At 52.2% G+C, this 14,867-nt stretch overlaps 1 protein-coding gene across 1 annotated transcript in view; it reads left to right on the forward strand.

Moving 5' to 3' along the window:
* LOC149449946 (myosin light chain kinase, smooth muscle-like) overlaps positions 1 to 14,867 on the forward strand; it is a gene marked incomplete at its 3' end in the record, with an annotated part of 381,689 nt that overhangs the window by 334,760 nt on the left and 32,062 nt on the right. Inside the window, exons 17-18 of the mRNA XM_089692548.1 lie at positions 2,906 to 3,022; positions 8,293 to 8,367. Of these exons, the coding sequence (XP_089548674.1) occupies positions 2,906 to 3,022; positions 8,293 to 8,367 (192 nt within the window). The remainder of the gene's footprint in view (positions 1 to 2,905; positions 3,023 to 8,292; positions 8,368 to 14,867) is intronic.

Raw genomic sequence — 14,867 nt, forward strand, 5'->3', positions numbered from 1 at the left:
GAGCCCCCCCTCACATGCACTGAGCCCCCCCTCACATGCTCTGAGCCCCCCCTCACATGCTCTGAGCCCCCCTCACATGCACTGAGCCCCCCTCACATGCACTGAGCCCCCCTCACATGCTCTGAGCCCCCCTCACATGCTCTGAGCCCCCCCTCACATGCACTGAGCCCCCCTCACATGCACTGAGCCCCCCTCACATGCTCTGAGCCCCCCTCACATGCTCTGAGCCCCCCTCACATGCTCTGAGCCCCCCTCACATGCACTGAGCCACCCTCACATGCTCTGAGCCCCCCTCACATGCTCTGAGCCCCCCCTCACATGCACTGAGCCCCCCTCACATGCTCTGAGCCCCCCTCACATGCTCTGAGCCCCCCTCACATGCACTGAGCCCCCCTCACATGCACTGAGCCCCCCTCACATGCACTGAGCCCCCCTCACATGCTCTGAGCCCCCCTCACATGCTCTGAGCCCCCCTCACATGCACTGAGCCCCCCTCACATGCACTGAGCCCCCCTCACATGCTCTGAGCCCCCCCTCACATGCTCTGAGCCCCCCTCACATGCACTGAGCCCCCCTCACATGCACTGAGCCCCCCTCACATGCTCTGAGCCCCCCCTCACATGCTCTGAGCCCCCCCTCACATGCTCTGAGCCCCCCCTCACATGCTCTGAGCCCCCCTCACATGCTCTAAGCCCCCCCTCACATGCTCTGAGCCCCCCTCACATGCTCTGAGCCCCCCTCACATGCTTCTTTTTATTCCATCGCATGAAAACTGGAGCGATCTTTTCCTTCCTGCAGAGGAAGTATTGACACTCTTTATGACGCGTCAACGTGCGTTGTGTTACTGCGGTCCGTTCACATGGACCTCCAAGAAGTGCTCACCGAGCCTGAGATCGCATTGAACCCGACACCTTTGCAGAGTGACACCATGGGCTGCGGCTTAGCTTGGTCTGGACTAGAAATGCGGCAGCAGCTGGGTGAGAATGCGTCGTCTGATCCCCGCGTGATCCGCACTGTCAGTTCAATGTCAACGAACTTCTGATCCAAAGATTTCACATTCTTGTTTGGAACATTTGTAACAAAGTCAATCTTCATTGTAATCTTCCATCTCCTTGTGTCCTCCTGAGAATCTGATCATCAAAGTTGTCCCATAGTGAGTGTGTGACCGTGGGGGAGGGGACATTAGAGCGTAAGCTCCTCTGGTACAGAGACTGATGGGACTGTGGGGGAGGGGACATTAGAGCGTAAGCTCCTCTGGTACAGAGACTGATGGGACTGTTGGGGGATGGGACATTAGAGCGTAAGCTCCTCTGGTACAGAAATGATGTGACTGTGGGGGAGGGGACATTAGAGTGTAAGCTCCTGTGGTACAGAGACTGATGGGACTGTGGGGGAGGGGACATTAGAGCGTAAGCTCCTCTGGTACAGAGACTGATGGGACTGTGGGGGAGGGGACATTAGAGCGTAAGCTCCTCTGGTACAGAGACTGATGGGACTGTTGGGGAGGGGACATTAGAGCGTAAGCTCCTCTGGTACAGAAATGATGTGACTGTGGGGGAGGGGACATTAGAGTGTAAGCTCCTGTGGTACAGAGACTGATGGGACTGTGGGGGAGGGGACATTAGAGCGTAAGCTCCTCTGGTACAGAGACTGATGGGACTGTGGGGGAGGGGACATTAGAGCGTAAGCTCCTCTGGTACACAGACTGATGGGACTGTTGGGGAGGGGACATTAGAGCGTAAGCTCCTCTGGTACAGAAATGATGTGACTGTGGGGGAGGGGACATTAGAGTGTAAGCTCCTCTAGTACAGAGACTGATGGGACTGTGGGGGAGGGGACATTAGAGCGTAAGCTCCTCTGGTACACAGACTGATGGGACTGTTGGGGAGGGGACATTAGAGTGTAAGCTCCTCTGGTACAGAAATGATGTGACTGTGGAGGAGGGGACATTAGAGTGTAAGCTCCTGTGGTACAGAGACTGATGGGACTGTTGGGGAGGGGAAATTAGAGCGTAAGCTCCTCTGGTACAGAAATTATGTGACTGTGGGGGAGGGGACATTAGAGTGTAAGCTCCTCTGGTACAGAGACTGATGTGACTGTGGGGGAGGGGACATTAGAGTGTAAGCTCCTGTGGTACAGAGACTGATGGGACTGTTGGGGAGGCGACATTAGAGCGTAAGCTCCTCTGGTACAGAAATGATGTGACTGTGGGGGAGGGGACATTAGAATGTAAGCTCCTCTGGTACAGAGACTGATGTGACTGTGGGGGAGGGGACATTAGAGTGTAAGCTCCTCTGGTACAGAGGCTGACGTGACTGCGGGGGAGGGGACATTAGAGTGTAAGCTCCTCTGGTACAGAGACTGATGGGACTGCGGGGGAGGGGACATTAAAGTGTAAGCTTCTCTGGTACAGAGACTGATGTGACTGTGGGGGAGGGGACGTTAGAGTGTAAGCTCCTCTGGTACAGAGACTGATGTGACTGTGGGGGAGGGGACATTAGAGTGTAAGCTCCTCTGGTACAGAGACTGATGGGACTGTGGGGGAGGGGACATTAGAGTGTAAGCTCCTCTGGTACAGAGACTGATGGGACTGTGGGGGAGGGGACATTAGAGTGTAAGCTCCTCTGGTACAGAGGCTGATGGGACTGTGGGGGAGGGGACATTAGAGTGTAAGCTCCTCTGGTACAGAGACTGATGGGACTGTGGGGGAGGGGACATTAGAGTGTAAGCTCCTCTGGTACAGAGACTGATGGGACTGTGGGGGAGGGGACATTAGAGTGTAAGCTCCTCTGGTACAGAGGCTGACGTGACTCTGAGTTCTCTGCATGTTCCTTCTGTATATATTCGATCTCATTAATAACGATCGTGGTGACATCAGCTGACACATTGTATCTTCTCCATACAGGCCCCCTGTGCACTCTCACCATAGAGAAGACGTACCCGGAGGACGGTGGGCAGTATAAATGTGTCGCGGAGAACTCAGCGGGGAAGGCGGAGTGCTCCTGCAATGTCGCTGTAGAAGGTAGGTTATCATGCTGAGGTATGTGAACATAAGGCTGACATTTCAGCTGAAGGTGGAGTCATGATGGAGTGAATTACACCTTTTGGTGAATACGGGTGAAAGTGTTGAATTTAGTTGTGGGTGGAGCAGAAAAGGGTTTGAGCGGATCCGTTTCCCTTCACTTCCTATCCTGAAGACTCAGCAGGAAATGAGAGGAAAATCTCTTCATAGCGAGCCAATCCCCTTCTTAGACAGCCGGCGGCACACCTGTGACTTTGGCGGCCCTCCTCAGGGGAGTACAGATCAATACATCCATGGAAGACCCAGATATATATTACGGTTAGCACCTCCGCCTGGCAGTACTCGGGTCGTTGGGTCAAATCCCAACCACAGCACCACCTGCTTGGAGTTTGCATGTTCTCCCTGTGCCTGCGTGGGTTTCCTCCGGGTACTCCGGTTTCCTCCCACCCTCCAAAGACATGCTGGGAAGTGAATTGGATCCTCTGCAAATTGTCCCTAGTATGTGTATGTATGAATGTGAGTTAAGGACCTTAGATTGTACGCTCCTCGGGGGCGGGGACTGATGTGAGTTAGGGATCTTAGATTGTACGCTCCTCGGGGGCGGGGACTGATGTGAGTTAGGGATCTTAGCTTGTACGCTCCTCAGGGGCGGGGACTGATGTGAGTTAGGGATCTTAGATTGTACGCTCCTCAGGGGCGGGGACTGATGTGAGTTAGGGATCTTAGACTGTATGCTCCTCGGGGGCGGGGACTGATGTGAGTTAGGGATCTTAGACTGTATGCTCCTCGGGGGCGGGGACTGATGTGAGTTAGGGATCTTAGACTGTATGCTCCTCGGGGGCGGGGACTGATGTGAGTTAGGGATCTTAGCTTGTACGCTCCTCAGGGGCGGGGACTGATGTCAGTTAGGGATCTTAGATTGTACGCTCCTCGGGGGCGGGGACTGATGTGAGTTACGGATCTTAGATTGTACGCTCCTCGGGGGCGGGGACTGATGTGAGTTACGGATCTTAGATTGTACGCTCCTCGGGGGCGGGGACTGATGTGAATGTACGATATATATGTAAAAGCGCTGCGTAAATTGACGGCGCTATATAAGTACCTGAAATAAATAAAAATAATTTTTTTATATATATATATATTCATAGCAGAGGACTATAGTAAAGAGCCAATGTGTTTCGGAGGACAGACCTCCCTTCATCAGGGCCTGAGAATGGAAACCGTATACATGGGCCAGACTGGATAAAACCAGAAACCAAACGGCCCGCAGCCTGGGGTCACATGACTTAGATAATAAACAATGCAACCTATAAAAAAAACAAAAACATTAGTTAAGGCATGTCTTAAGCCCCTCCCCCCAACCCCCGTTTTTTCTTTAACCCCCTACTTACCCGGTTGTTGTCTTCTGCACATTTCAGATACTCACCTACCCTGCGTGTCCCGCGTTGTCCCTCCGAGATCCTCGTTTGTTTTTTCAAAAGAACGGTCCCTTTTTTTTTTTACTACATTTAACCCTTTAGTGAATGGGTTGGTCACAAGTACCCCTTACTCATTCACAAGGGGAGGGGGGGGGGCAGCATTAGGGCGCCCCCCTTTTTAAAGGGGTAGCCTGATGCTAATGGGCCCCCCATCTCGCAGACCCCCACAACCACTGGGCCGGGGTTGTGGGGAAGAGACCCTTGTCCCCATCAGCATAGGGACACCTTCCCATGTGCCCTGGTAAGCTACAGGTAGGGGAGCACTTAATCTCCCCCCACCCCCCTATTTCCTACCCTGCCAGATCAAGGGTCTGGTAGGAATTTAGGGGTGACCTCACACTCCCCCAGCCCCCCCCCACCATTTTTGTGGGTGGAGTTCCCCTTAAAAGTCCTTGCAAGCCTAAAGGGCCTGGTATGGCTCTTAGGGGGAACCCCACATACTTTAAAAAAAAAAATTACTGTGGGGTCCCTCCTAACCTTCCTACCAGAACTAAGGGGTCTGCTATGGATTGGGGGGGGGGGGGCACGCTGGTTTCTTTTTTTTTATATATATATATATATTAAAATGTAATTAAAAAAAAAAAGTCAGTCTATACATTGTACAGATGTGCAGCTTTGCAGGTATTTTAAAGGGACCCCCCAGGTATGATATTTAAAGACATTTTTTTTTACTTTAAGCTATAAAAAATGACTGCCCCTTTAAAAATGGTACTTTTTGAATTTTTTTTTTGTATTCCGCTCCGTGTCTTCGCTAAAAAAAATCCCAATACGTGTAAATTAATCGGTTTACATGGAAGTTACAGCGTCTACAAATGGCGGGATAGATATTTGAATTTTTTTTACTAGTAATGGCGGTGATCAGTGACTTAGAGCGAGACTGCGGCGGGCATTTTGACACTGGTGGGGGAACTGACTAACTGCCACTGACATCCCCAGTGACACCAATACAGTGATCAGTGCTAATAAAAAGCTCTGACACTGTACTAATGGCACTGGGCAGGAAGGGGTTAACATGAGGGGCGATCAAAGGGTTAACTGTGTGCTGTGTGTGTTACTAGGGAGACATGCTGTGCAGAGAGATACAAAGCAGCATGTCCTTGCTGACAGGGGAGAGACCTGTGTTGTCTACATACAGACCTCTCCACTGTCAGCTCCGCCGACAATCACCGAGCCCTGCGCCCAGTGATTGACATGCCGAGGAGCCAATAGCGTTGCGGGTAGGGAAATGCAAATCAAATATACAGTGAAGGAAATGCGTATTCTCTCCCCTCTGATGCTGAATGTTCGTCCCTCACACAGAAACGATCGGTCTAACAATGGAATGTTCGCCCCTCACACAGAAATGATCGGTCTAACAATGGAATGTTCACCCCTCACACAGAAATGATCGGTCTAACAATGGAATGTTCGCCCCTCACACAGAAACGATCGGTCTAACAATGGAATGTTCGCCCCTCACACAGAAACGATCGGTCTAACAATGGAATGTTCGGTGTAACACTGAGAGACAGAATACAACAACAAATTCAGCAGAAATGCGTCTAACAAATGATGACGGATCTGCATGTTCATGAGGGAAAGAAGGATTTGATCCCCTATCATTCAGCAGGATTTCTGGCTCCCAGGTGTCTCTCATACAGGTAACAAGCTGAGATTAGAAGCAGTCTCTTAAAGGGAGTGCTGCTAATCTCATTGTGTTACCTGTATAAAAGACACCTGTCCACAGGAGCCATCAAACCATCAGATTCCAAACTCTCCACCATGGCAAAGACCAAAGAGCTGTCCAAGGATGTCAGGGACAAGATGGTAGACCTACACAAGGCTGGACTGGGCTACCAAACTATGGCCAAGCAGCTTGGTGAGAAGGTGACAACAGTTGGTCCAATCATTCACAAATGGAAGAAACACAAAACAAGTGTCAGTCTCCCTAGGTCTGGTGCTCCATGCAAGATCTCCCCTCGTGGAGTGTCAATGATCATGAGAACAGTGAGGAATCATCCCAGAACTACACGTGAGGATCTTGTCAATGATCTCCAGGCAGCTGGGACCACAGTCACCAAGAAAACAATTGGTAACACACTACGCCGACAAGGACTGAAATCCTGCAGTGCCCGCACGGTCCTTCTGCTCAAGAAAGCCCATGTCCAGGCCCGTCTGAAGTCTGCCACTGAACATCTGAATGATGCAGAGGAGGACTGGTGGGAAGTGTTGTGGTCAGAGGAGACCAAAATCCAGCTCTTTGGCATCAACTCAACTCGCCATGTTTGGAGGAGGAGGAATGCTGCCTATGACCCCAAGAACACCATCCCAACTGTGAAACATGGTGGTGGAAACATTCTGCTTTGGGGGGGGGTTTCTGCTAAGGGGACAGGACAACTGCACCGCATCAAAGGGACGATGGACGGGGCAATGTACCCTCAAATCTTGGGTGAGAACCTTCTTCCCTCAGCCAGGGCATTGAAAATGGGTGGTGGATGGGTGTTCCAGCATGACAATGACCCAAAACACACGGCCAAGGCAACAAAGGAGCGGCTCAAGAAGAAGCACATTGAGGTCCTGGAGTGGCCTAGCCAGTCTCCACACCTTCATCCGATGGAAAATCTGTGGAGGGAGCTGAAAGTTCAAGTTGCCAAACGTCAGCCATCAAACCTTAATGACTTGGAGAGGATCTGCCAAGAGGAGTGGGCCAAAATCCCTCCTGAGATGTGTGCGAACCTGGGGGCCAACTCCAGGAAACGTCTGACCTCTGTGATTGCCAACAAGGGATTGGCCACCAAGTACTAAGTCATGTTTTGTGAAGGGGATCAAATCCTTCTTTCCCTCATGAACATGCAGATCCGTCATCATTTGTTAGACGCATTTCTGCTGAATTTGTTGTTGTATTCTGTCTCTCAGTGTTACACCGAACATTCCATTGTTAGACCGATCATTTCTGTGTGAGGGGCGAACATTCCATTGTTAGACCGATCATTTCTGTGTGAGGGGCGAACATTCCATTGTTAGACCGATCATTTCTGTGTGAGGGGCGAACATTCAGCATCAGGGGGGAGCAAATACACATTTCCTGCACTGTATATACGTGATTTTGCGCATCCCTGCCACCATGTAGCAGTACTTCTGCTATAGGGCGATCGTAAAAAAATACATCTAAAAAATGGTAAAGTCATAGAATTCAGTCAAATTACACCAACACCGCTAGGTCTGGTCTGGGTATCTCAGCATCGACTTTGATCTGGGTATCCCGGACTTCGATCATAAATATTGCCTCACGTGCCGCCATGGTGGACCAATCAGACGGAAGCGTTGGCTTGTAGTGTGCGTGGGCCCGGCACTCATCATAGGTGAGGATTTTACGATTATTAGAGTCTTCTTGGGCCCCAGATAGACATTTTCTGGCCCCAGCAGCGGGGTTACGTGCGGTCTTATAAGGGGTGACACATACTCCCGTGGGGCGCACAACGGGGGGGATTTACTAAAACTGGAGAGTGCAAAATCTGGAGCAGCGATGCATGACGGCCAATCAGCTTCTGGTGTCAGCTTTGACAATAAAACCTGGAAGCTGATTGGTTACTATGTAACTTACTATTCTGTTTTAGTAAATCCCCCCCAATGTGACGCCCGTGGGCCAGAGTACACCAAGACTCTATATTGGCTCTGCTGTTGTCTGTGACCTGTTTTATTGCCCCATTCACTGCGCCCACCGCTAACTGATGTCCCCCGGGGGCCACAGCGATGGCGGCTCTGTATCCTCCTCCTCCACTGTGTTCATGGCTGATATTTCTTCTGTTTCAGATACTTCCGGAAAAACAGAAATAAAGAAAACCAAAAAGCCTCGAAGTAATGCGGCCCCAGCCGGCACAGCGGAGCGTAAGTGACCCCAAGTCCCGGTCTGTCACCCTCAAATCTGATAGATCCCTCCCACCCCTCTGATAGATCCCTCCCACCCCTCTGATAGATCCCCCCACCCCTCTGATAGCTTCCTTCTCCCCTCTGATAGATCCCCACACCCCTCTGATAGATTCCCCCACCCCTCTGATAGATTCCCCCACCCCTCTGATAGATCCCCACACCCCTCTGATAGCTTCCTTCTCCCCTCTGATAGATCCCCCCACCCCTCTGATAGATCCCTCCTCCCCTCTGATAGATCCCCCCACCCCTCTGATAGATCCCCCCACCTCTCTGATAGCTTCCTTCTCCCCTCTGATAGATCCCCCCACCTCTCTGATAGATCTTCCCACCCCTCTGATAGCTTCCTTCTCCCCTCTGATAGATCCCTCCACCCCTCTGATAGATCCCCCCACCCCTCTGATAGATCCCCCCACCCCTCTGATAGATCCCCCCACCTCTCTGATAGCTTCCTTCTCCCCTCTGATAGATCCCCCCACCTCTCTAATAGATCTCCCCACCCCTCTGATAGCTTCCTTCTCCCCTCTGATAGATCCCCACACCCCTCTGATAGATCCCTCCTCCCCTCTGATAGATCCCTCCCACCCCTCTGATAGACCCCCCCACCCCTCTGATAGATCCCTCCTCCCCTCTGATAGATCCCTCCCACCCTTCTGATAGATCCCCCACCCCTCTGATAGATCCCTCTGATAGCTTCCTTCTCCCCTCTGATAGATCCCCCACCCCTCTGATAGATCCCTCCTCCCCTCTGATAGATCCCTCCCACCCCTCTGATAGACCCCCCCACCCCTCTGATAGATCCCTCCTCCCCTCTGATAGATCCCCCACCCCTCTGATAGATCCCTCTGATAGCTTCCTTCTCCCCTCTGATAGATCCCCCACCCCTCTGATAGATCCCTCCTCCCCTCTGATAGATCCCTCCCACCCCTCTGATAGACCCCCCCACCCCTCTGATAGATCCCTCCTCCCCTCTGATAGATCCCCCCACCCCTCTGATAGATCCCTCCCACCCTTCTGATAGATCTCCCCACCCCTCTGATAGCTTCCTTCTCCCCTCTGATAGACCCCCCCACCCCTCTGATAGATCCCCCCACCCCTCTGATAGATCCCCCCACCCCTCTGATAGATCCCTCCTCCCCTCTGATAGATCCCCCACCCCTCTGATAGATCCCTCTGATAGATCCCCCCACCCCTCTGATAGCTTCCTTCTCCCCTCTGATAGATCCCCCACCCCTCTGATAGATCCCTCCTCCCCTCTGATAGACCCCTCTGATAGATCCCCCCACCCCTCTGATAGCTTCCTTCTCCCCTCTGATAGATCCCTCCACCCTCTGATAGATCCCCCCACCCCTCTGATAGATCCCTCCACCCCTCTGATAGATCCCCCCACCCCTCTGATAGATCCCACCACCCCTCTGATAGATCCCCCCACCCCTTTGATAGATCCCCCCACCCCTCTGATAGATCCCTCCTCCCCTCTGATAGATCCCTCTGATAGATCCCCCCACCCCTCTGATAGCTTCCTTCTCCCCTCTGATAGATCCCCCACCCCTCTGATAGATCCCTCCTCCCCTCTGATAGACCCCTCTGATAGATCCCCCCACCCCTCTGATAGCTTCCTTCTCCCCTCTGATAGATCCCTCCACCCTCTGATAGATCCCCCCACCCCTCTGATAGATCCCTCCACCCCTCTGATAGATCCCCCCACCCCTCTGATAGATCCCCCCACCCCTCTGATAGATCCCACCACCCCTCTGATAGATCCCTCCTCCCCTCTGATAGATCCCCCCCTCTCTGATATGTTTAGCCCTTTAATACAGCACAAAATTGTATGAAAATTGTGAGTGATAAATCTTGCTCTCTGTACGGCTCTTGAAGTATCCGCAGATAGTTGTTCCCAGAGAGGAATTCTCAGACTTTGTGTATTGAACGGCAGATGAAATAGAGTGTCAGCTCTCTGCACAGCAACGTGCACCTCCCACATCAGTGCTACGGGTTTCCAACGGCGAGATGGATACCTCAGGAGCCTGCGCAGGGAACACCATGAGAGACAAATACTCGCTTGTGTATGTGATTGCTCCACCTGACGGTATAACTTTGTTGCGGAAGCGGAATGACCCTTTAATCTGCCTGCGTCCAGCAGCGGGCTGTGTGCCGGGGCTGCGAATGTCGCTGACACTGGCGTCCAATCCTGATGATGGATTCCATGTGTTTCCTTAACCCTTTGTCTCAGGTCATGTGAACATCCTGTGTGGGAGAGAGGAATCCGGGGCACCGGAGGGAACTTAACCCTCTCACTGCCGGCCGCTGCGCCAAGATTCTATGGGGGGGGGGGGTAGGAGGGGAGCCTGCTGGGGGGTAGGAGGGGAGCCTGCTGGGGGGTAGGAGGAGAGCCTGCTTCAGGGCAGTGCACCAAATGAGGAAAACTCGCAGAATGGGCCGATTTCACCCCATTTTATGTATAATGCTGGCCATAGACGGGTCAAAAATTGGCCGATTTTTAGTCCGAAAAAAAAATCGGCCGATTTTCGCACCGTTAGTGGGTTCATTATTCGGCCGTTTTTCGGGGTTTTAGCACATTTTTTTATCAGGCATGTTGAAAAATTTGTGGCTGATTTTGACAATCAGCTGATTTTCCCGGCAATGATGGGCAAATCGGCCAATCTTCTTACCGATAAACAATCTGCGCATGAGCCGTGACCTGGAGGAGGAAGAAAAAGAAGAATTCCAGTATTATATTTTATATGAAAAGTCTTGCGGTTGCAACAATGTATCCATTTGTATCCAAATAAAAACATCTGTATATGAAATGGATACAAATGGATACATTGTTGCAACCGCCAGACGTTTCATATAAAATATAATATCGGAGCTCTCTGCAGGGACAGAAGTAATTATGGGGTTAATGCCGGCTGTAGACGGGACGAAAAACGGCCGATTTTTTTTTACCGTTGGTGGTAATGGCGGCCGATCAAACAACAGATTTTTCATTTTTTTAATAAAAAAACAGCCGGTTTTCGACCCGTCCATAGTCTGCATAAGGATCCCTCCTCCTGATATCTCAGCTGTTGCGCTTTAATGCCGGCCAAAGATGGGTGGAATTTTGTTTGAAAAGTGTCATTTTTGGGGCGTTCGGTTTCCTAACGGTTGGTGGGGTTATATCGACGATCTTTTTGTACCCGGTCACCGTGTGAAACCCTCCGCCCCGGATATACGATATAACCGGCGGACTTTCATATGTCTGGAATTCCAAGTAGCCAATCTGGGTGAAATGTCAGGGGTGTCAAACTCGATCTCATCGCGGGCCGCATCAGCATTATGGTGGCCCTCAAAGGGCTGGTTGTATCTGTAAGACTAGATGTCCAGAGCGCCCCCTCAGGAGTCGAGAGTCCCCTGCATTCCCTTACATCACAGTGCACCCCCCCCCCCCCCCCACTTACCTTGTGCTGCTGCCGGGATGAACCTGGGAAGCAGAAATTGCAGGGTCTAGAGGAGGACCAGCAAAGGGCTGGAGTCAGCTGCAGGAGACCAGGGGTGGCAGAAATGAGTGGGGTACTGCGGCTGCACAGGGAGGCACACAATCTGTAGGAGGAGTTCTGTCCTCCTCTCTGCTATGGACTGCTGAGACAAGGTGGGGGCAGAGATAAGGGAGTGCTGTGGACGCACAGAAAGGCACTGGATCTGTAGGAGGAGTTCTTTCTGTGCGTCCACAGCACTCCCTTATCTCTGCCCCCACCTTGTCTCAGCAGTCCATAGCAGATAGGAGGACAGAACTCCTCCTACAGATCCTGCATCTCTCTGTGCGTCCACAGCACTCCCTCATCTCTGCCCCCACCTTGTCTCAGCAGTCCATAGCAGAGAGGAGGACAGAACTCCTCCTACAGATCCTGCATCTCTCTGTGCGTCCACAGCACTCCCTTATCTCTGCCCCCACCTTGTCTCAGCAGTCCATAGCAGATAGGAGGACAGAACTCCTCCTACAGATCCAATGCCCATCTTCCTTTCTGCTACCGACTGCTGAGACAAGGTGGGGGTGGAGACAAGGGGGTGCTGCGGCTGCACAGAGAGGTGCAGGATCTGTAGGAGGAGTTCTGTCCTCCTCTCCTACCGTGTCAGGAATCAAGGAGTGACCAGAAAGGTGTGGACTGACACAGGGAAACGCAGGTTTCAGGTATAGTATAATACAGGTTATTAGCCACCCAGATATATATATAAACGCACAGTGAGCAAACTAACCTTCCACTAATCTTAGGAGGTGCAGGAACACAGGCGTAGTCAGGGCTGGAGAGGTGGAATGGTCAGGCCGGCCGTAGGGTTCTGTAACGACTGCCTGGTGGTACCTCTAGCGGTCCTCAGGGCAGGATTCCCCAGGGCGCGGAGTCTAAGTCCCAGTCTGCTATTCACCAGGGCCCCTGATGGTGGGGATGGACTTGGAGCAGACAGGAACCAGGTCGCGGCCCCTGAGTACACCTGCTAGTGATAGAGGGATCCGCCAGAGGTACGTGCAGGTACAGCTGGATCCGTGCAGGATGGATGGATGGCAGAGTAGTGAGCGTGGTCAGACGGGCCAAGTCAGCAACGTGCGGGCAGCAAGGTATCAAAGGAGCAGGCAGAGAATGGTCAAGGTCACAAGCCGGGTTCAGGAACTCACGGACAGCGCAGTACAGAGGATCAGGCAGAAGGATGGTCAGGGATGGTCAGGGATGAGCCAGTAGTCAGAACAGGAGACGGTCAACAGGAATCAGGATCAGGCAGGGTCGGCAACAAGGTATCTTCTCACAGGAACTAGGAACAGGATACAGGGGCTCATGGGAAACCATACACCACGGACCAGAGCACAGGCCTGGTCATGCCTTATATACACCTTTCTGTAATCAGCCCCAGGTTTGGCTGATTGTGAGCTTCTGGCTGCTAAGAGCACCCGCTGGTCAGCTCTGGTACTGCAGCCCACACGGCAGTAGAGTCCCACCACCAGTGCTGAGAGCACCCGCTGGTCAGCTCTGGTACTGCAGCCCACACGGCAGGAGAGTCCCACCACCAGTGCTGAATCCATTCCTGACATACCGGCTGCTGAGACAAGGTGGGGGCAGGGACAAGGGGTGCTGAGGCTGCACAGAAAGGTGCAGGATCTGTAGGAGGAGTTCTATCGTCTTTTCTGCTACAGACTGCTGAGACAAGGTGGGGGTGGAGACAAGGGGGTGCTGCGGCTGCACAGAGTGGTGCAGGATCTCTAGGAGGAGTTCTGACCTCCTCTCTCCTACCAGATGCTGAGACAAGATGGGGGCGGAGACGAGGGGGTGCTGCTGTTGCACAAAGAGGCCCAGGATCTGTAGGAGGAGTTCTGTCCTCCTCTATGCTACCAAGTGCTAAAGCAAGGTGGGGTTGGAGATGAAGGGGTGCTGTGGCTGCACAGAGAGGCGCAGAATCTGTAGGAGGAGTTCTGTCCTCCTCTCCTACCGGCTGCTGAGACACGGTGGGGGTGGAGATAAGGGAGTGCTTTGGCTGCACAGAGAGCTGCAGGATCTGTAGGAGGAGTTCTGTCCTCCTCTCCTACCGGCTGCTGAGACAAGGTGGGGTGGAGACGAGGGGGTGCCACATGGAATGACCTGGAGGGCCGGATTCAGCCCACGAGCCTTGTGTTTGAAGTGCTTTAAAGGATATCCAACAAAATCAGTTGACTGATCGATGGCGAGAGCGAGTCCTCTGACGATTCCGTCTAAACCTTCAGATGGAATTCTACTGGTGTATGGCCAACATTGAAGAAGAATTCTGGGCAAAATGATTATTTTCCCATTCAGTTGGGCCCCCTTCCACAGTGGCGGAATGCCAGGGTCCGGCTACAACTGCGACCCCTGCAACCCCGGTAGTTCCGCCACCGACACAAGGACCTGTGATGTACACTACATGACCATGGCGCCGCGATGGCTCTGTTCAGAGATTTTGGAATTTTTTTTGCGAAGGAATGAAATTGGAATGTATTATATCTTTGTAATCATTGAATCACATCATTATAAAAATCGAAATTTCCAAAAAGAAAATCAGTGGAGAGTCTGCCGACACTCAGGTCCCATTCACACCCCTGAGATGTGATCGCTCTGAGCCTGGGGCCCTTCCCACTGATCCCAAGGCCCTCTACTCCCATTGCGGGGTACCTTATTGCGGTCCCGCAGTGGGACCTTTTTACACGTTCTGCAGCGGACCTCCTTCCTGCCTGTCTTGGGCCCCCTTCCACAGTGGCGGAATGCCAGGGTCCAGCTGCAACTGCGACCCTTGCAACCCTGGTTGTTCCGCCACCGACACAAGGACCTGTGATGGACACTACATGACCATGGCGCTGCGATGGGTCTGTTCAGAGATTTTGGAATTTTTTTTTGCGAAGGAATGAAATTGGAATGTGTTTTATCTATGTAATCACTGAATCACATCATTATAAAAATCGAAATTTCCAAAAAGAAAATCAG

The sequence above is a fragment of the Staurois parvus genome, unplaced genomic scaffold (genome assembly GCF_062004578.1).
Source record: "Staurois parvus isolate SC_StPar_1 unplaced genomic scaffold, SC_StPar_1.0 ptg000593l, whole genome shotgun sequence".
NCBI classification, from domain to species: domain Eukaryota; kingdom Metazoa; phylum Chordata; class Amphibia; order Anura; family Ranidae; genus Staurois; species Staurois parvus.